This window comes from Orycteropus afer, unplaced genomic scaffold, assembly GCF_000298275.1.
Source record: "Orycteropus afer afer isolate SDZICR_OR568_19922 unplaced genomic scaffold, OryAfe1.0 scaffold00011, whole genome shotgun sequence".
In the NCBI taxonomy this organism is placed as follows: domain Eukaryota; kingdom Metazoa; phylum Chordata; class Mammalia; order Tubulidentata; family Orycteropodidae; genus Orycteropus; species Orycteropus afer.
The window spans coordinates 25,061,924-25,083,081 of NW_006921598.1; the positions used below are offsets into that span (position 1 = coordinate 25,061,924).

The 21,158-nt window shown below is 38.0% G+C and overlaps 1 protein-coding gene across 1 annotated transcript in view; it reads right to left on the reverse strand.

Moving 5' to 3' along the window:
• The window catches only part of MEI4 (meiotic double-stranded break formation protein 4), a 261,292-nt gene that overhangs the window by 187,708 nt on the left and 52,426 nt on the right, over positions 1-21,158 (reverse strand). The window contains exon 2 of the mRNA XM_007951339.1: positions 6,364-6,383. Coding sequence (XP_007949530.1) covers positions 6,364-6,383 — 20 coding nt within the window. The remainder of the gene's footprint in view (positions 1-6,363; positions 6,384-21,158) is intronic.

Consider the following 21,158-nt stretch of genomic DNA (forward strand, 5'->3'; position numbering starts at 1 on the left):
TATTTGTGCCCATTCCAAACAAAGGTAATCCAACAGAATGTGGACATTATCAAACAATATCATTAATATCACACACAAGTAAAATTTTGCTGAAGATATTTCAAAAAAACTGTTGCAACAATATACTGACAGTGAATTTCCATAAACACAAGCTGGATTCAGAAGAGGACATGGAACAAGAGATATCATATTTGATATCAGATGGATATTAGCAGAAAACAAAGAATACCAAAAGATGTTCACTTAGGTTTTATTGACTATGGAAAGGCATTCATATATATGGATCATAACAAACTGCTGACATAACAAACATTGTGAAGAATGGGAATTCCAAAACACTTAATTGTGCTCATGAGGAACCTGTACATGGACAGGTTAGCTATGTACAGTATTCCCAGAACATGGGAATACTGCATGGTTTAAAATCAGGAAGGGTGTGTGTCAAGGTTGAATCCTCTTACCGTACTTATTCAATACGTATAATGAGCAAATCATCTGAGAGCTATACTATACGAAGACTGCAGCATCAGGATTGAAGGAAGACTTATTAACAACCTTCAATATGCAGATGATATACCTTGCTTGCTGAAAGTCAAGATGACTTGAAGCATTTACTGACGGAGATTAAAAGCTACAGTCTTCAGTGTAGATTACACCTCAATATAAAGAAAACAAAAATCCTCACAACTGGGAGAATTAGAAACATCATGATGAATGGAGAACAGATTGAAGTTGTCAAAGATTTCATTTTATTTGGATCCACAATCAACACCATGAAAGTTGTTGTTGTTGTTGTTATCAAGAAATCAGATGCCATACTGTACTTGGCAAATATTCTGCAAAAGATCTTTCTGAAGTGTTGAAGAGCAAAGGTGTGCCTAACCCAAGCCATGGTATTTTCAATTGCCTCTTATGTAAGCTGGACAATGAATAAGGAAGACTAAGGAAGAACTAATGCCGTTGAATTGTGGTGTTGACAAATAATATTCAAAATACTATGGACTGCCAGAAGAATGAACAAATCTGTCCTAGAAGGAGTGCAGCTGGAATTCTCCTTTCTGCGAGAATGACCAGACTTTGTCTCCTGTACTTTGGTCATGTAGTCAGAATGGACCAGTCCCTGGAGAAGGATATCATGCTTGGTAAAGTGATGAGTCAGAGAAAAAAGGGGAAGAGAATCTTAACGAGACTGATTGACAACAGTGGTTGCGATAATGGGCTCAAGCATAGCAAGGATTATGAGGATGGCACAGAACCAGTCAGTGTCTATTCTTTGGTACACAGGGTTGCTATGTGTTGGAATCAGCTGGAGGACACCCCAAAACAACAACAATCTATGTGTATAATTTATAGAATCATCTGACATTGTTGATAAATACTGCATTAAAAGCTAAATCTAGTAATTATTTTTAGGTCATTCTTTGAAAAAAAAAGTTATTTTATTTTTAAATGATTATCAGTAAAATTAACACATAAAATTAAAAAATTCCCATTGAACTTTCTAAAGCACTTGCTTATATTCTTGGAATCAAATTTGAGAAATATTGCTGCCAGCCCTGGGGGCAAAGGTAAGGCACTACAAGGTATGATGCAGGAAATTGACATATTTTTATTTTCCTTTCATAAATCACTTTGTTGGCTATTAAAAGGGAGCTCTGGTAGCATAGTGGCTAAAGCACTTGACTGCTAACCAGAAGGCTGGCGGTTCAAACCCACCAGCCACTCCTCGGAAGGAAGGTTGGGCAGTCCTACTTCCGTAGTGATACTGCCTCGGAAACCCAAGGAGGGGTCGCTATGAGTCGGGGGTCGACTCGACGGCACATAACAACAACAACAACAACAACAACATGGTTAAGTATTGGTAGCTCATTAAGAGACCCTTCTATTAGTTCTAATATGGAGTGATGAGAGAAATGAACCAATTAATTACAGTGGAAAGGAAAATAAGGGGCTTAACTTGGAAAAAATACAAAAGAGAAGCCAAGTAATTGACTGGTTGTAGACAATAAAATAGAAATAAATACATCTCATTTTATGACTTAGGTTACTGGGCAGATGATGGTGCTACCAAATGAAATAGAAGTAGTTTCAGAGGCACTATGCCAAGGTCAGGTTTGATCACGTACAGTTCAAACAACTGGGGGAAATCTAGGCATAAATGTTCACCTAGAAATTGGACACAAGAACCAAAGGTTGGAGAAATGATCTTGGCTGAAAATACATTTTAAGATTCATCAGTGTGTAGGTGGTATCAATAAGAATAGTTATGATCTCTTAGGGGAGAGTACTGGCAGTGAATAGAACACAGGATCAAAGAGGTCTCTGAGGAGTATCAGTATCTCAGACTACATGGAGAAAGAACAGTCATCAGCAGACAGAGGAAAAGATATTAGAGAAGTACAGGAAGAATTAAAATAGGATAGTGCTGTGACAGTCAAAGAAACAGTTCAAAAAGAACACAGCAGAGAAGTCCAACAAAATAAAGAAAAAAATATCTTTTGGAATTTCCAATTAAAATATCACTGGTGGTCTTAATCTTACAGTTTTCATCAGTCAAGGTAGTAGACAGAGGCTAGAGTTCTATGGGAAGAAATTAAGTTAAGAATGGTCAGCTCTTCTGAGAGCTTTGATCAGGAGAGTATAAAATGGGCAATCATGCAGACAAATTTGGGATGGCATTAAGCAATTACAATCGAAGACCGAAAAAAAAAAAAAAAAGAAGAAACAGACATTTTGAAAATGAGAGAAAATAGGAATGGCATGTATGGCGTGGCCCTAGAAAAGGGAGAAGAAACCTGAGTCAAGGACCCAGGTTATACTTAGTGATGTAGAAATAAACTTTTCCCTGAGACTGAAGGATGAGAATGTGTAAGAGATGTCACTTGACAGTTCATATTTTCTTTAAGTTAGAGACAGAAGAATATTACTTGAATGTTGTGTTTGGTGCTGTTGAGTTATGTACCCTATGCACACAGTGACCCTATATATACAACAGACTGAAACGCTGTCTGGTCCTATGCCATCCTCACAACTGTTGCCATGCTTGAGTCCATCCTTGTAGCCACTGTGTCAATCCAGCTCATTGAGGGTATTTCTTTTCTTTTTCTTTTTTTCACTGACCCTTTAATTTACCAACCACAACATCTTTCTCGAAGGACTGGTCCTGTCTGATAGCATGACTAAAGTTTGAGATGAAGTTTAGCCATTCTTGCTTCCAAGGAGCACTCAAATATACTTCCTCCAAGATGGATTTGTTCATTCATCTAGCAGTCCATGGTATATTCAATATTCTTTGCCAACACCACAATTCAAATGCATCAATTCGTCTTCTTTGGTTTTCCTTATTAATTGTCCAGCTTTCACATGCATATGAGGTTACTGAAAATACCATGGCTTGATTCAGGCATACCGTAGTCTTCAAAGTGACATCTTTGCTCTTAAACACGTTAAAGAGCTCTTTTGCTGCAGATTTGGCCAGTGTAGTATGTCATTTGATTTGTTAATCACTGCTTTCATGGGCCTTGATTGTGGATCCAAGTAAAATGAAATCCTGATAACTACAATGTTTTTTCCATTTATCATGATGTTTATTGAACAAGTTGTAAGGAATTTTGTTTTCTTTATGTTGAGGTGAATGTAGCCTTTGATCTTCATCAGTAAGTGCTTCATCAGTAAATGCAATAGTTCATCAGGGTGTGGCAGTATGGATTACGTCTCAATATAAAGAAAACAAAAATCCTTACAACTGGACCAATGAGCAGCATCACAATAAATGGAGAGAAGATTGAGGTTGTCAAAGAATTCACGTTGCTTGGTTCTACAATCGATGTCAACGGAAGCAGCAGTCAGGACATTAGATGATGTGTAGCATTGGGAAAGTCAACAGCGAAGGAACTGTTTCAAGTGCTGAGGAGCAAGGATATCTCCTTGAGAACTAAGGTGTGCCTGACACAAGCCATGATATTCCAATCGCCTCATATGCATGTGAGAGCTGGACAACGAATAAGGAAAACCAAAGAAGAGTTGATGCTTTTGAGTTGTGGTGCTGGCGAAGAATGCTGAAAGTACCATGGACTGCTAAAAGAAATAACAGATCTGTCCTGGAGGAAGCGCAGCCAAAATGCTCCTTGGAAGCAAGAATGGCCAGACTTCATCTCACCTATTTTGGTCATGTTGTAAGAAGGGACCATTCCCTGGAGAAGGATGTCATGCTTGGTAGGGGAGGGTCAACGAAAGAGGGGGAGGCCTTCAACGACATGGATTGACACGGTGGCTGCGATGATGGGCTCAAGTATAGCAGGGATTGTGGGGCTGGTGCGGGATCGGGCAGTGTTTCGTTCTGCTGTGCATGGGGTCGCTATGAGTCGGAAACGACTCGATGGCACTTAACAACAACAACCACCACACATCTGGAGGACTATCTTATTTGTTTCCTTCTTATCCTTCACAAAATTAGAAGTGGATAAGTTAGTAGAATATGGAGCTTTGATTAAGAGGCATTTATCTAACAAGTACCTACTATAACCACTGCAATAAACAGACACACGCTTGCTAAATATCACTACGGTATCTGTACTACAGACTATTGAGACAATATAAAAAGTTCACAAATGTTCTGCTCCTCAGAACAATGATCTCTCAGCAACTGCAAGTGGCTGTTTCTACACTAACCAGAGGGACAGCCTACTCATTTTAAGCTGATAGGATACTTTCTTTTTCTTGCAAACAAGGCTAAACATTTTAAATTATTTATTCTTAAGACATCCATCTTACTCTTTATAAAAGTGGGAGGTGGGTGATTGTAATTATTCAGGTAGACCATATTTTTCTTCAAGGAATTCAAAACAGTTCATTAAGACAGTGAATTAGTTTAAATAATTCATTAACCCATTTAATTTTCTATCAAGGTAAACTGAAATTCATGGATTGTGATTTCAGGGAAGACTTGTAAAAATTAATTCTACCAACTACTAAGTTGAGAGAAAAGAAAAAAAAAAAGGCTGCTTTCTTCTTTCTGCTTTTCATTTCTTCTAGTGGGCCTTTTGATAAGTCATAACCATTTTATCTTATCTCTTTCATGTGCTAATGGAGAAAATTTGAAGAGAACTGTTCTCCCATGTATATGTTATGGACACAGGAATACTCAAAATGCACTACCACTCTTCCTGGCTGCTTTGTTTCTATACCTTCAGAAAAGTATAATGAGGGCATACGCTAGAGATGTCAATTTGGAAAAACACACATAGAGCAATCTCTTCTCACCTTTCCTAAAAATAGATATAAACTTCACAACAGAGGATATGTTGAAATTTTTATATGATATGGCTTATGGTGTTGAAATCCTTAAACTATCATATTGAATAAAAAATATATTCATATTTCATTTTACAAAGCAGTTTCACTGAATAATTCAATTGATGTTCACAAAAAACCTGAAACACATTATTATTTACCTTAATTTACCAATATGGGAAGTAGGCTCAACTTGATTGAGAGGCCTGAGAAAAGTTACAGGGTAAGTGAAACCAATTCTTCAATTTCAAGTCCAGTCAGCTTTTTAACCACAGCAAAGATACATGCATGCTTCTATACCACCTTCTATGCGTTTTCACTACAATATCTATTAATTTCTATTATATGTTATTCACTTGTTTTTGAGCTCCAAAAGGGCAAATGTCCCATCCTCTGTCATCCTTGTGGTCCTTTCACTGAATAATCATATCATCTGTAGATGACATCTTATCAGGAGAAATGCTTAGTGTTGGAACTTGGTGCTAGCTCTTAAAGCTTTTATCCTTTGATAGTCATAATGAGCCAGGGTCAAACTCCTTGCTGACTTATGCCACAATGGTTACATAGACAGATAAACAGAAATTAGATAAGTAAGTAGGTAGAGAAAGAGAAAGAGAGAGGAAATTATTAGTGCAATAACAATTTAAAATGCCTCACAAAACTAACAAAAAGTATTTTTTCGTAGCACTTTGATGGCTAAACAGAAGGCTAGTGGTTCAACTCTACCAGCCACTCCTCAGAAAGAAGGCTGGGCAATCTACTTCCGTAGTGATACCACCTCGAAAACGCAAGGAGGGGTCACTATGAGTTGGATGCAACTCGACGGCAGTGAGGTTTTTTTTTTTTATTATTATTATTTTTATTCCTCTTGTAACCAATAAACCATTCACTTCCTCCCATTTATATGCCCTCAATATAAACAGCATTTCCACTGGAAACCATGATTTTCATATTGGAAATCACTCATTGAATAATAAAATAAATAATTCTAGGCAAGTGTACTACTGTAAAAGCATCTTTATTGGATGACGAAGAGAAATAGGAAAAAAGCTTTCTCAGAGATGGTAAAACATTTTCAATGATATCATGTTCTAACTGGTTATGATATCTGACAATAGTCATAAAACTGACATTTATTCATTAAAAATAATATTTTAAAATATCTATCATTCTTTGAGTAGCATATAATGTGGAAACAGACAGTAGCATGCCCCCTGTCTCTTTAAATAAGTCTTCTACAAATACAATCAGATTCTACTTATTTGCTTGGATGACTTTTCTCAACATAAATATCAAAGCATTTATGAAAACATCATCCCCAAAGGAGTATGGAAGAGAAAATGAAGCCATGGTATTGCAACTCTGTAATTCATGTTTTTTCCAGAGGGGACTGAGGTAAAGCAGAAGTCAAATGAGGCTTGTCTCTTAACTTTTAATTGGGTTGAAGAGATTAAAAGCTACAATTCCTCTCCAAACCATTAGACATGACATACCTAGCAGATTTACCATTAGATATAAAAGATATAATAAACTATACACACACACACACACACACACACATCCATCAATCAAGCACAGTCTGGTATGCATTTAATATTTAATACATATTATTTACCAGGTATTAAGTAATTATAGATAAATTATGCTAAAGTGTGAGATAACACACAAAAGCACATGAAGTAAGACATCAACAAATAATATACTGGCATAGTATATAGGCATAATATATTAAGAAAATAAAAAGAAAGCCACAGACTCAGAAAAAATATTTATAAAACACCTATCTGATAAAGGACATGTATCCAAAATATACAAAGAACTTTTAAAAATTAACAGTAACAAACAGCCCATTTACAAAATGGGCAAAAAATGTGAACAGAAACCTCACCAAAGAAGATACATAGATGTTAAATAAGCATTGGGGAATATGCTTAATATCATATGCCATGAGAAAATTGAAAACTGAAACAAAAATAAGATGTCACTACAATCCTTTAGAACAGCTAAGATCCCAAACACTGACAGTATCAAACGCTGGTGAGACTGTGGAGCAACGGGAACTCTCATTCATTTTTTATAGAGATACAAAATGGTGAAACAGTACAATCACTTTGGAAGACAGTCTGGCAGTTTCTTACAGAGCTAAACATAGATTACCATACAATCCAGTAATTGTGCTCCTAGTATTTAGTCAAATGATATGAAAGCATTCAAAACAAATAAACAAACTCACTGCCATCGAGTCATTTCCTACTCATAACAACTTCTCTGTGGGTTTCCGATGCAGTTATCTCTACAGAAATAGATTACCCAGTCTTCCTTCTGATGAGTGGCTGGTGGGTTTGAACCATCAGCCTTCTGGTTAGCAGTCACAAGCCTTAGGCACTACACCACCAGAGCTCCATCCACATAAACACATGAACACAAATGTTTAGAGCAACTCATACTACCCAAAAATGAGAAGTAACCAAAATGTACCTTAGTAGATGAATGGATAAGCTAACTGTGGCATATTATGGAATTCAGGAATAAAAATAAATGATCAAGCCACAAAAGACATGGGATAACCTTAAAAGTATATTGCTAAGTGAAACATCTTATCACATATTATAGTTTACTGCATGCAGTATGATTCCAATTATATGACATTCTGGAAACGGCAAAACAATGGAGATAGTGAAAAGGTCAGCAGTTGCCAGGGGTTCAGGAGGAGGGAAGAAGAGAGGGATGAACAGGAGGAGCACAGAGCATTTTTAAGACTGTTAAACTGTTAAACTATTCATTATGATACTATAATGGTGAACACATGACATTAGGCATTAGTCAAAATCCACAGGACTGTACAACACAAACTGTCAACCCCACTGTAAAGGTCAGACTTTAGTTAATAATAAAGTATCAGTATTGATTCACCAATTAAAACAAATGTACCAGGGGAATCCATCACTCTGTCAGTTCCTCATACTATGGTGGCTTATGTGTTGCTGTGAGGCTGAAGGCTATCCCACTGGTATTTCAGATACCAGCAGGGTCACCCATGGTGGACAGGTTTCAGTAGACCCTATTCCAGACTACGATAGACTCAGAAGGAAGGGGCCATCCACTTCTCAAAGTATTAGAGTGCTAAAAGCACTCCTTATAAATAGCAGTAAAACACTGTTTCATATATTACTGGAAAACTTCACGAATAGCCCTAAAACATTGTCCAATATAGTGCTAGATAATGAGCCCCTGAAGTCAGAAGGCACTCAAAAAATGACTAGGGAAGAGATGCCTCATCAAAGTAGAGTGGACCTTAATGACATAGATGGCATAATGCTTTCAAGGCCTTCATTTGCTGATGTGGCACGACTCACACTGGGAAGAAACAGCTGCAAACATCCATTAATAATCAGGACATAGAATGTACAAAGTATGAACCTAGGAAAATTGGAAGTTGTCAAAAATGAAATGGAACGCATAAAGATTGATATACTAGGCACTGTTGTTATGTGCCATCAGCTCATCTCCAACTCATAGCTCATACAACAGAATGAAACACTGCCTGGTCCAGTCCCAGCCTCAGTATTCCTACTATACCTGAGCCCATCACTGTAGCCACCATGTCTATCCATCTCATTGAGGGCCTTCTCCTCTTTCATTGACCCTACACTTTACCAAGCAGGACATCCATCTCCAGAGAATCCTTCTCCCTTCTGACCAGGACTGATTTATTAGTCCTTTTATCAGTCTATGGTACTTTCAGCACTCTGCCAACACCACAACTCAACAGCATCAACTCTTCTTTGATCTTCCTTATTCATTGTCCAGCTCTTACATGCTTATGAGGCAATTGAAAATACCATGACTTGGGGTAGGCACATCCTAATCTTCAAGGAGATATCTTTGCTCTTGAGCACTTGAAAGAGGTCTTTTGCAGCAGATTTGCCCAATGCAATATATCATCTGATATCTTGACTACTACTTTCATTGGTGTTGATTGCAGAACCAAGTAATATGAAGTCTTTGACAACTTGAATCTTTTCTCCATCTATCATGATGCTGCTTATGGGTCCAGTTGTGAGGATTTTTGTTTTATTTATGTTGATGTGTAATCCATACTGTAGAGTGTAGTCTTCAATTTTCATCGTAAGTGCTCTAAGTCATCCTCGTTTTCAGCAAGCGAAGTTGTGTCATCTGCATATCACAGGTTGTTAATGATTCTTCCCTCAATCCTGATGCCACATTCTTCTTCATATAGCACAGCTTCTTGGATTATTTGCTCAGCATACAAGTTGAATAAGTATGGTGAAAGGATACAACCCTGACACACTCCCTTCCTGATTTTAAACCATGCAGTACCCCTTGTTAGTATTTGAGTGACAGCCTCCTGGTCTATGTACAGGTTCTTCTTAAGTACAATTAAGTGTTCTGGAATTCCCATTCTTCTTATAGTTATCCATAATTTGTTATGATCCAAATAATAAAATGCCTTTGCATAGTCAATAAAACACAAGTAAACAGCTTTCTGGTATTCTTTGCTTTGAGCCAAGATCCATCTGACATGAGCTTTGATATTCCTTGTTCCCCATCCCCTTTTGAATCCAGCTTGCATTTCTGGAAGTTCTCTGTCAATATACTGCTGCAACTATTTTTGAATTATCTTCAGTAAGATTTTACTTGACTGTGATATCAATTATATTGTTTGATAATTTCCACATTCTGTGGAATCACCTTTGAAATGGGTACACATATGGATCTCTTCCAGTCAGCTGGTCAGGTAGCTGTCTTCTGAGTCTCTTGGCATAGCCAAGTGAGTGCCTTCAGCAGGGCATCCAATTGCTGAAATAGCTCAGTGGGTATTCCATCAATTCCCAGAGCCTTGTTTTTCACCAATTCCTTCAGTACAGCTTTGACTTCTTCCTTCAATACCATTAGTTCTTGATCATATGCCACCTCCTGAAGTGGATGATCATCTACCAATTTTTTTTGATACAGTGATTCTGTGTATTCCTTCCATCTTTTTTTTTTTTTTTTTTTTTAATGTTTCCTGCATCATTCAACATATTGCCTATGGAATCTTTCAATATTGCAATTTGAGGCTTAATTTTTTTCCTCAGTTCTTTCAGCTTGAGAAATGTCAAGTAGGTCCTTCCCTTTTGGTTTTCTAACTCCAACTCTTGGCACATTTCATTATAATAATTGACTCTGTCTTCTCAAGCTGCTCTTTGAAATCTTTTGCTCAGCTCTTTTATTCTGTTGATTCTCCTATTTGCTTTAGCTACTCTCTGTTCTAGGGCAAGTTTCAGAGTCTCCTCTGACACCCATTTTGGTCTTTTCTGCCTTTCTTGCCTTTTTAATGACCTTTTGCTTTCTTCAGGGATGATGTTCTTGATGTCATCCCACAATGATTCTGGTTTCTGGTCACCAGTGTTCAATGCATCAAATCTATTCTTTAGATAGTCTATAAATTCAGGAGATACTATGAATTGTTGTTCTTGTTGTTGTTATGTGCTGTTGAGTCAGACCCGAGTCATAGTGATCCCTCCTTGGGTTTCTGAGGTGGTGTCACTATGGAAGTAGATTGGCCAACCTTCCTTCTGAGGAGTGGCTGGTGGGCTTGAATCACCAGCCTTCTGGTTAGCAGTCAAGTACCTGAGGCACTATGCTACCAGAGCTCCTATACTAGGAATTAGTGAGCTGAAATGGACCGGTTTTGGCTCTGCTGGGAATGACAAATTGTAGAGGAATGGCATGGCACCAATCATCACAAAGAACATTTTAAGATCTATCCTGGAGTACAATGCTATCAGTGATAGGATAATATCCACACACATACAAGGAAGGCCAGTTAATATTACTATTATTCAAATTTATGCACCAACTACCAGACCCAAAGATGATGAAACTGAAGATTTTTTACCAACCTCTGCAGTCTGAAATTGAACAAATACAAAATCAAAATGTATTGATTATCACTGGTGACTGGAATGCAAAAGCTGGAAATAAAGAAGAATGACCAGTATTGGAAAATATGGCCTGGGTGATAGAAATGCTGCTGGAGATCACATGATAGAATTTTGTAAGACCAATGACATATTCATGGCAAATATTTTTTCTTAACATAAACAGTGGCTATACACTTGGACCTAACCAGATGGAATATACAAGAATCAGACTGACTACATCTGTAGAAAGAGGCAGTGGAGAAGCTCAGTATCTTCAGCCAAAACAAGGCCAGGAGCTGATTATGGAACACACCATCAAATGCTCATATATAAGTTCAAGTGGAAGCTGAAGACAATTAAAACAAATCCACAAGAGCAAAAATATGACCTTAATTATATCCCATCGGAATTTAGAGACCATCTGAAAAACAGTTCTGATGCACTGAACACAATGACCAAAAACCAGAGAAACTGTGGGATGATATCAAGCACATCATGCATGATCCAACTCATTTTGGTGAGCAGAGACCAGGGTTTTAAAAGCTTTTAAATGGCCACCTAAGATGCAACTTCGGTCTCCTCTCATCTGAATCAAGGAAGAGTGAAGAAAATCAAAGGCACCTGGAAACAATTAGTCCAAGGATCAGATGGAACATGAACACCTCAGCCATCATGATCCTGAGATGAAAAAACTAGATAGTGCCTGGCTACCAATGCCAACCACTTGGAAAGGGATCAAAAGTGGAGATCCTGGATAGAGTGGGAAGAAAAATGCAGAACAAAATTCAAAAACACAAAAATGACCAGAATTACTGTTCAGATAAGGTCTGGTAGAACTCAGTTACTGGTCAGGCCTAGAAGTGGATGCATTCCCATGGATTGGCATTCAGACAAGTTAAGGTGTTCTTACATGAAGAACACCTACCCCAGGGCGATGCACACACCTATTCTAGATGCACACACCCCTTAGAGCAATAAGCCATGAGACACCAGAAAGGCAGCACAGACATAGAGGGAAAGCTGGACAGACAGGAATGCATGGTTAAGAAGGGCACAGGAAAGGGGTAGTCACAGGAACAAGAGACGAGAAGAGTTTTTCATGGTTGAGGGTGGTAATCAGGTGTGAAATCAAACATGCATGAACTGTTGAATGTAAAAGAAATTTGTAAATTTGCACCTAAAGCACAAAAAAATTAAAAAAAAAAAACTCATCCATGAAGAAAGCAAAAGGTCATTAAAAAGACAGGAAAGGAAAAAAAGACCAAAATGGATGCCAGAAGAGACTGTGAAACTTGCTTTTGAACAGAGAGTAGCTAAAGCAAGTGGAAGAAATGACAAGAAAAAAAGAGCTGAACAGAAGATTTCAAAGAACAGCTTGAGAAGACAAAGTCAATTATTATAATGAAATATGCAAAGACCTAGAGTTAGAAAACCAAAATGAAAGAACATGCTTGGCATTTCTCAAGCTGAAAGAACTGAGGAAAAGATTCAAGCCTCAAGTTGAAATACTGAAAGATTCTATGGGCACAATATTGAATGGTGAAGGAAACATCAGCAGAAGATGGAAGTAATACAAAGAGTCACCAAATCAAAAGTGATTGGTTCACGTTCATCTACTTCAGGAAATGGCATATGATCAAGAACTAACAATATTTAAAGAAAAAGTCCAAGCTGCACTGAAGGAATTGGTGAAAAACAAGGCGCCAGGAATTGACAAAATACCTACTGAGATGTTTCAACAAATGGATGCTGCACTGGAGGCACTTACTCGTCTACACCAAGAAATCTGAAAGAAAAGCTATCTGGCCAACTGACTGGAAGAGATCCATATTTGTACCCATTCCAAAGAAAGGTGATCCTGCAGAATGCGGAAATTATCAAACAAAATTATTAGTATCACATGCAAGTAAAATCATCCTGAAGATAACTCAAAAAATGGTTGCAGCAATATATTAACCATGAACTTCCAGAAATGCAAGTTGGATTCAAAAAAGGACGTGAAATAAGGGATATCACAGTTGATGTGAAATGGATCTTGAATGAAAGCAAAGAATACCAAAAAACATGTTTACTTGTGTTTTGTTGACTACACAAAAGCATTCGACTGTGTGGATCATAACAAATTATGGACAACGTTGAGAAGATTGAGAATTCCAGAACACTTAATTGTGCTCATGAGGAACCAGTACATAGACCAGAAGGCTGTCATTTGAATAGAACAAGAGGACACTGCAAGGTTTAAAATCAAGAAGGGAGGACATCAAGGTTGTATCCTTTCACCATACTTATTCAATCTGCATGCTAAACAAACTATCTGAGAAGATGGACTATATGAAGAAGAACAGGGCATTCGGATTGGAGGAAAACCTCATTAACAACCTGTGATATGCAGATGACACAACCTTGCTTGCTGAGAGTGAAGATGATTTGAGGCATTATGGATGAAGATTAAAGACTACAGTCAGTCTGAAGTATGGATTACACCTAACATAAAGAAAATGAAAATCCTCACAACTGTACCGATAAACAGCATCACCATCAATGGAGAAAAGACTGAAATTGTCAAAGATTTCATATTATCTGGATCTACAATCACCACCCATGGAAGCAGCCATCAAGATACCATATGACATATTACACTGGGCAAATCTGCCACAAAAAGACCTCTATAAAGTTCTGAAGAGCAAAGATGTCTCTCTGAAGACTAAGGTACACCTAACTCTAGCCAGGGTATTTTCAATCATCTCGTATGCATGTGAAAGCTGGAGAATGACTAAGGAAGACCAAAAGAAAAGTTATGGTGATGGTGAAGAATACTGAAAGTACCATGGACTGCCAGAAGAACTACCATCTGTCCTGAAAGAAGTGCAGCTGGAATGCTCCTAAGAAGCAAGAATGGCCAGGCTATGTCTCATCTACTTTTGTCGTGTTATAAGAAAGGACTATTCGCTGAAGAAGGAAATGATGCTTGGTAAAGCGGAGGGTCAGCAGAAAACAGGAAGACCCTCAACAAGATTGACTGACACAGTGGTTACAAAGATGGGTTCAGGTACAAAAGGGATTGTGAGTCTGGAACAGAACTGGACAGTGTTTTGTTCTGCTGTATGCAGGGCCACTATGTGTCAGAGCTAACTCGAAGGCACCTAACACCACCAACAACAACATATGAATACAAAATGTTAATAATAGGAGAAACTGTGTAGAGAGGGGTGATGAATATACAGGAACTCTCTACACTGTGCACAATATTTCTGTAAACCTAAAACTTATTGGAAAAATAAAGTCTATTTTAAAAAGAATCGTAACATAAAAAACTGTAGATTCTGCTGAAAGTATCGGTAATAGTTAACGTTGTGTGTCAACTTAGCTGGACCATGATTATAAGTGGTTTAGAGCTCTGGTAGCACAGTGCCTAAGGCACTTGACTACTAACCAGAAGGCTGGCAGTTCAAACTCACCAGCTGCTCCCCAGAAGGAAGTTTGGCCAATCTACTTCCGTAGTTATACCGCCTCGGAAACCCAAGGAGGGGTCGCTATGAGTCAGACCCGACTTGATGGCAATGGGTGAGGGTGAGTGTGTGTGTGTGTGTGTGTGTGTATACATACACATGTATATGTATACATATATATGTCTTGGGAAAATTCTCTGGCTTTCTGATGGATCTGGAACCTACATCTAGCTCATCGTCATCTGTGGTTCCTGGACTTGAACAAGTGGCCTGCCATATTGCCTGCCAATCTCGCAATTGTTGCCTTCACAGCCTGTGAGCCAACAATCTGCCATTTTACCTGTAAGTTTTGGATTCACCATCTTTCAAAGCCAGCAGCCTGTTATACTGCATGCTGATGTGGGGTTTGTCAGCCCCTGGAGCTGCATGAGTCAGGACAAGCCTCTAAGTTGACATTTGACTCACAGACTTGAGACTTGCCAGCTTCCATGAATGCATGAGCCATTTCCTTGAGACAAAATTCTCATCTCTCTCTTTCTATAGATGTATACATATATAGATATAGATTATATAGATAAATCAAAAAACCAAATTCACTGTCATTGAGTCAACTCAACTTACAGCCACCCCTCCTTGGGTTTCTGAGGTGGTATCTTTACAGAAGTAGATCACCCAATCTTCCTTTGGAGGACTGTCTGGTTAGCTATCAAATGCCTTAAGCACTATGTCACCAGAGCTCCTGATGATATAGATAGAGATATTGATATAGAAATATAGATACCTGCTTTTGCTCCTCTAGAGATCCCAGCCTAAGACAATATCCTATGTTCCAGTTCAAAAACTGAATCCCACAGACTTTCTATTACACTTCACCAAGCCCTTACCCCTTCCTTTTTTTCTTTTTTCAGTTTAAGTTCCATCTTAACCAATTTGCCATTTCAGAATATATCTAAAGCATCTTTACTTCAAGAGATCAAATGTTCTCCTGCCACACATTCTGCACTAGAAATGTCCACCCCTGGTGGTGTAGTGCCTAAGGCATTTGACTGCTAACCAGAAAGCTGGTGGTTCAAACTCACCAGCCACTCCTTGGAAGGAAGACTGGGTAATCTACTTCTGTAGTGATACTGCCTCGGAAACCCAAGAGAGGTTGCTATGAGTCAGATCCAACTTGACAGCAGTGAGTAGTTAGATCAATGGTATGTATATGCTGTTGCCCTCTAAAATTTACACAACCATCAATTCTTGATTCTTTTCTTCATCTATTTCTATAGTCCCTACCTCACCACAAAATTTAAACATGTAGAACCAGTGTTAAAAAGGTACTTTTTTCAGCATACCCTGCAAGCCCCATAAACTTTGTTTACAAAGTTGAACAAATCATCTTCTTATACTGTACACACAAACACATAATTCCATGTTTGTCCTACATATTGTCTATTTGGACTGATAGCACGGCCATTCTTCCAGTCCAGTAGGCCAGGGGCAAGGCCTTATCTTTGGCTCATTTCTTTCTTCTACCATCCACATATGGTGAAATAATCATGTCATGCTGATTCTACTTTCTACACGTGTCTGAATCTATCCTTCCCTAGTATCATCTATTGCTTTAGTACACGTGATCATCTTTTGCACTGATTAAAGCATTAGCATTTCCTCATTGATCTGTCTCTAGTTACTCCTCCTCTAGGCTACATTCTGGACTAGTCTGAGAATTGCCTTTAAAGATTTCTAGACTTCTAGAGTCCAAATTTCTCTTCTTGACCCACAAAGGTCTTCACTGTGTGGCCCCTGTCTACTTCTTTAGCCTTTCTTCCACCCCACCCCTAATTATATGCAAACAATATTAAATTATTCACAATTCACCAAACATGCCAGGCTAATTGATACAAATGTGTTTTTGCACAAGTTTCTCCCACTATCTGATATGTTCATACTTATACTACCAAAAAAACCAAACTCACTGCCGCTGAGTCAAATACAACTCACAGAGACTCCTCCTTGGGTTTCTGAGGCCCTATCTCCACAGAAATAGATTTCCCAATCTTTCTTCTGAGGAGTAGCTGGTGGGTTTGAACTACCAGCCTTCTGGTTAGCAGTCAAATGTCTTTGGCACTATACCACCAGAGCTCTCCATATTTATACTATAATCCAAAAATTTACTGACTCATCAAATCTTGCTTCAAATCCTCTGTGAAACCTTATCTGCCCTCCTCAGGCAAAGGAAGTCACTGCCTATCTGGCTATCTTGTATCTTATACCACCTTCTACTACTGTACTCATGAACCTGTGTTGAACTGAACCCATAATTTTTGTTACTTGATACCTTTCCTGCTACATAATTGGTGATGTGAATATTTGCTAAAAACAAAAGCTGAAATCAAATATCATCCTCAAATGCAAAGAAATGTCACATATATATATTATGTGTGTGTATGAACTGATTTCTTAGCATTGATAATAATTACTCCCAAGTACTTATGCACTAAACAACTTAAAAGTAATGTTTATGCCACCTAGTGGTCAAACAGCAAATGCCGTATGTAAGTATTTCACAATTGCATCTTCTGGTATCACAGAATTTCAGTATAAAGCAATTGTTTGAATTATGTCTCTGGAAGAATACAGTTCAACATACTGAAAGACACGTTTGAGAAATGATGAGAAATAAAAAGTTATAATTGTTTTTAATCCTACTCTAGCAGCCTGCATCACAATTCTAATGTTGAATATACCAAAAGAAACAGAAATATCAGTGCATAAAATTACAAGCTAATGGAATGATTTATCTTAACAGAACTGTCTTTATTGAATGACAGTACACAAAACATAACTTAAAGTTAGTCTTTTAAATTCCTCCTGCCCTCAACTGCTCATATTCTGAACTTTCTGGTTATGCCCATCTCTCTCTCCCAAGCTATTCTTTTGCTCCCCTATGCTATGACTTTGGCTTTCTCCACCCTTTCCAACTTTCTGGAAGGCCTCACCTTTCCCAGGCCTCAAGAGCTTCTTAGGTGTATGACTCTCAAACCACTATGAAATCACTAGCTGAAGTCCCTAGGTTTCTTTGCTTACTGGTATGCCAACATAACTTTACCTCAGTACCTCAAATTCCATATATCTAAAACAAATTGCCACCTTTATTTCACTTTGTCTTAATTCTCTGGTAACAGTGCTGCCACCCTCCAGTCGCCAAGGTTTGAAACCTAAGAGTCAATTCTGACTTTTTTTTCTCTGACTCCTACATACAGTCCACTGACAAACTGTACTGACCCTGCCTCATGACCTACTGTTCCATGGATTCTTCATGTCTGTTCCTATATTAGGATATTTTCACTTGACCTCTCTACTTGGGATGCTCTTTCTGCCCTCAGTCCTAATTTTTTTCAAGGCTGGTTCCTCATTAACTTCAAGTATCTGCTTAAAAGTTGCTTCTTGACTTCCGGTAAGATGGCGGAATAGGGAGAAAGACTGCACAGACCCTCTTCAAAACAGAAAAGGGGAACCAATTAATACAGACACAGAAGATAATCCTGGACCCCTGAGCCTTGAAGAGAAGGCTATAGAAGTGGACTAAACCCCAACTAGCAGAAGAATTTGCATGAAAATACCAAAAAAGGAGACATAAAGAGCTGCAGTCTGGCAGTGATCCCAAGCAAGCCTGACAGCATGGCATAGAAAGCTTGGAGAATGCTGAGTGGTGGGAGGACCTAAGAATTAATCTAAAAATCAGCCCTGCTAGCCAGGGACTACATGGAGGACTGCTCTGGTGGCAGGTGAATAAAACAAGAAGCACCAGCAAAGAGAAAGGTGGGCTGAGCTGTGGACTTTTGCCTGTCTAGAGGGTGCCATCATTTTGAATGTTTACAAGCGGATTGACCATTTTGGATATTGAAAGAGATAGTGCTCTCTGAGATTCCATGGGCTTAAGAACACGTTCTGCTTGCCAGTAACCCCAAGGACACTCCAGACCTGGATGACGAAAAAAGGTGTGACATTCCCCTTGTTACTCTTACACCCTACACCCCTTGGTGAACAGAGGTGGGACAATCCCCCACTCCCACCCACCTTCTGGGCCCACAGGAACTCCATCCCAGTCTGTGCTCAGGCAGAGCTTGGGTGTCCTGCCCTCCCCTCCCCCGATTTTTTTTTCTTTCTCTTTCTTTTTTCTGGTTTTTGGTTTGCTTGTTTTTGTCTGTTTTGAAACTACTATTATTAATGATACATTTGTCCTTTTTACTATTATTCTTTATTCTTCCCCTCCCAGGTCCTAGTTTTCAGCTCTTTCTCTTTTCCCTGTTCATGGTTGCAATTTTGTTTCTTTATTCTTTTTTTTTTTTCTTTCTCATGGCTAACCCTGTTCCTTGTTTCTCTTTTTGCATTTTTTCCATATTTTTCTTCATTATACTCCTTCTCTTCCTTTTTTTCTTATTGCCCTATACCCAGATTTTGCAGGTTTTCTTGTTTTTTTCTTCTTCTTTTTCCTTTTTTTCTTTTTTTTGGTTACCGTTCCTGTGTGATTACATGGTGTATTTTTTGTGAATGTGCTTTTAGTTTTTTGATGGTTATTCAGTTGTAATTTTTATCTAATTGAGTGGGAGACAGCAATAGTCCGCATAAGACACAACTACACCCACACCTTCTGCAATGTCACTTACTGACCAAGAGCCACCATCTCCTTCTCCATCAATGGACCAACGATAAAAAAACACCAAGAAAGCCTGAATCACTCTTGGCTACTCTTCACAAACAGTTAACCGAGATCTTAACAACAATGCCACGATGTCTTGGAGACAATAGACCATCACAGTCCACACAAAGAAGCAACATAAAGTGGTAGAAACAAGGAAAAGCACACAGATCCAGAACACATCCCTGAGGAAGAAGCAGCATTGGAACTCTCTGATAAGGAATTAAAAAGAATTATCTTTAGGTATCTTCAAAGGATTGAGAGACAGACCAAAGAAAACACAGAAAAAACCCTAGAAGAATTTTGGAAGAAAACACAAGAATAAAATGACAAAATAAATGAAAAATTAGAAATGATTCTAAATCTAGATAGAAATCCAGAAGATTAATACCAAATGTTCAGAAATATATAACACATTGGAATGGCAAAGGAGCAGAATTGATGCAATATAAGACAGAATTAATGAGACTGAAGACAAATACCTGAATACTTCTTTGGAAAGGGATCAATCAGAAAAAAACTCAAAACAAAATGAAGAAAGCCTAAGGTTCATGTGGGATACCATTAAAAGGAATAACCTACGTGTAATTGGAATTCCAGAATAGGAAGAGAAAAATAATAGCACTGAAAAATTGTCCAAGATCTGTTGGAAGAGAACTTCCCTGATATGATGAAAGATGAGAATATATCCATTCAGGAACTCCAACGAACCGCAAATAGGATAGACTCCAAAAGAAAATCACCAAGATATATAATCATCAAACTCACCAAAAAACAAAGACAAAGACAGAATCCTGAAAGCAGCACCAGAAAAATGAAAAGTTACATACAAAGTACAGCCAGTAAGAATAAGCTCGGATTTCTAATCAGAAACCATGCAAGCAAGAAAGCAATGAGACAGTATATATAAAACTTTGAAAGAGAAAAATTTCCAACAAAGAATTATATACCTGGCAAAACTATCCCTCAAATATGAAGGTGAACTTAGGAGATTTCCGGATAAGCAGAAACTAAGGGAAATTGTTAAAACTAGACCAACCTTACAAGAGATACTAAAGGGAGTCCTTTGAACAGTGAACCAAAAATAGCAAATAACAACTGACCACTGATAAACAAGATGACACAACCCAGAAACCAAAGCTATGAACACATCCAAAATAAAATGAGTTTACAAAATTGTAAACAGGGAACCAGAGACATCAATTGGCAAGTGAGGACAACTACAAAGAAAGAGGGAAAATACTGTGTAGTTATAGAACTTCTAAACGGTGAGAAAGTTAAGAGAGTTGCAAGATAGAATGGAATGTTCTAAACTCAGGGAGAAAATTATAAATCATAGGATAACGTCAAAGAAAAAATGATAAACTTTCATATCACAATGAAAAAGAGGACAAGCACAAATATTCAGCACATACTAAAACAACATCAACAAAGGAAATGATAACACAATTCATAAACATAATGAGCTCAGCACAGAAAATAATATGGAACAGAGAAACAATGGACACCATGAAAAAATAGATAACAAAATGACAGCAAACAATTCATACTTATCAATAATTACACTGAATGTTAGTGGATTAAATGCACCACTTAAGACACAGAGAGTTGCAGAATGGATAAAAAAACAAAACCCAGCAATATGCTGCCTACAAGAGACACACCTTAGACATAAAGACTAAAATAGACTAAAAATTAAAGGCTGGAAAAAGATATATCAAGCAAATGGCAACTGTAAGAGAGCAGGAGTGGCAATATTAATTTCTGATCAAATTGACTTTAAGACAAAAACCACCATAT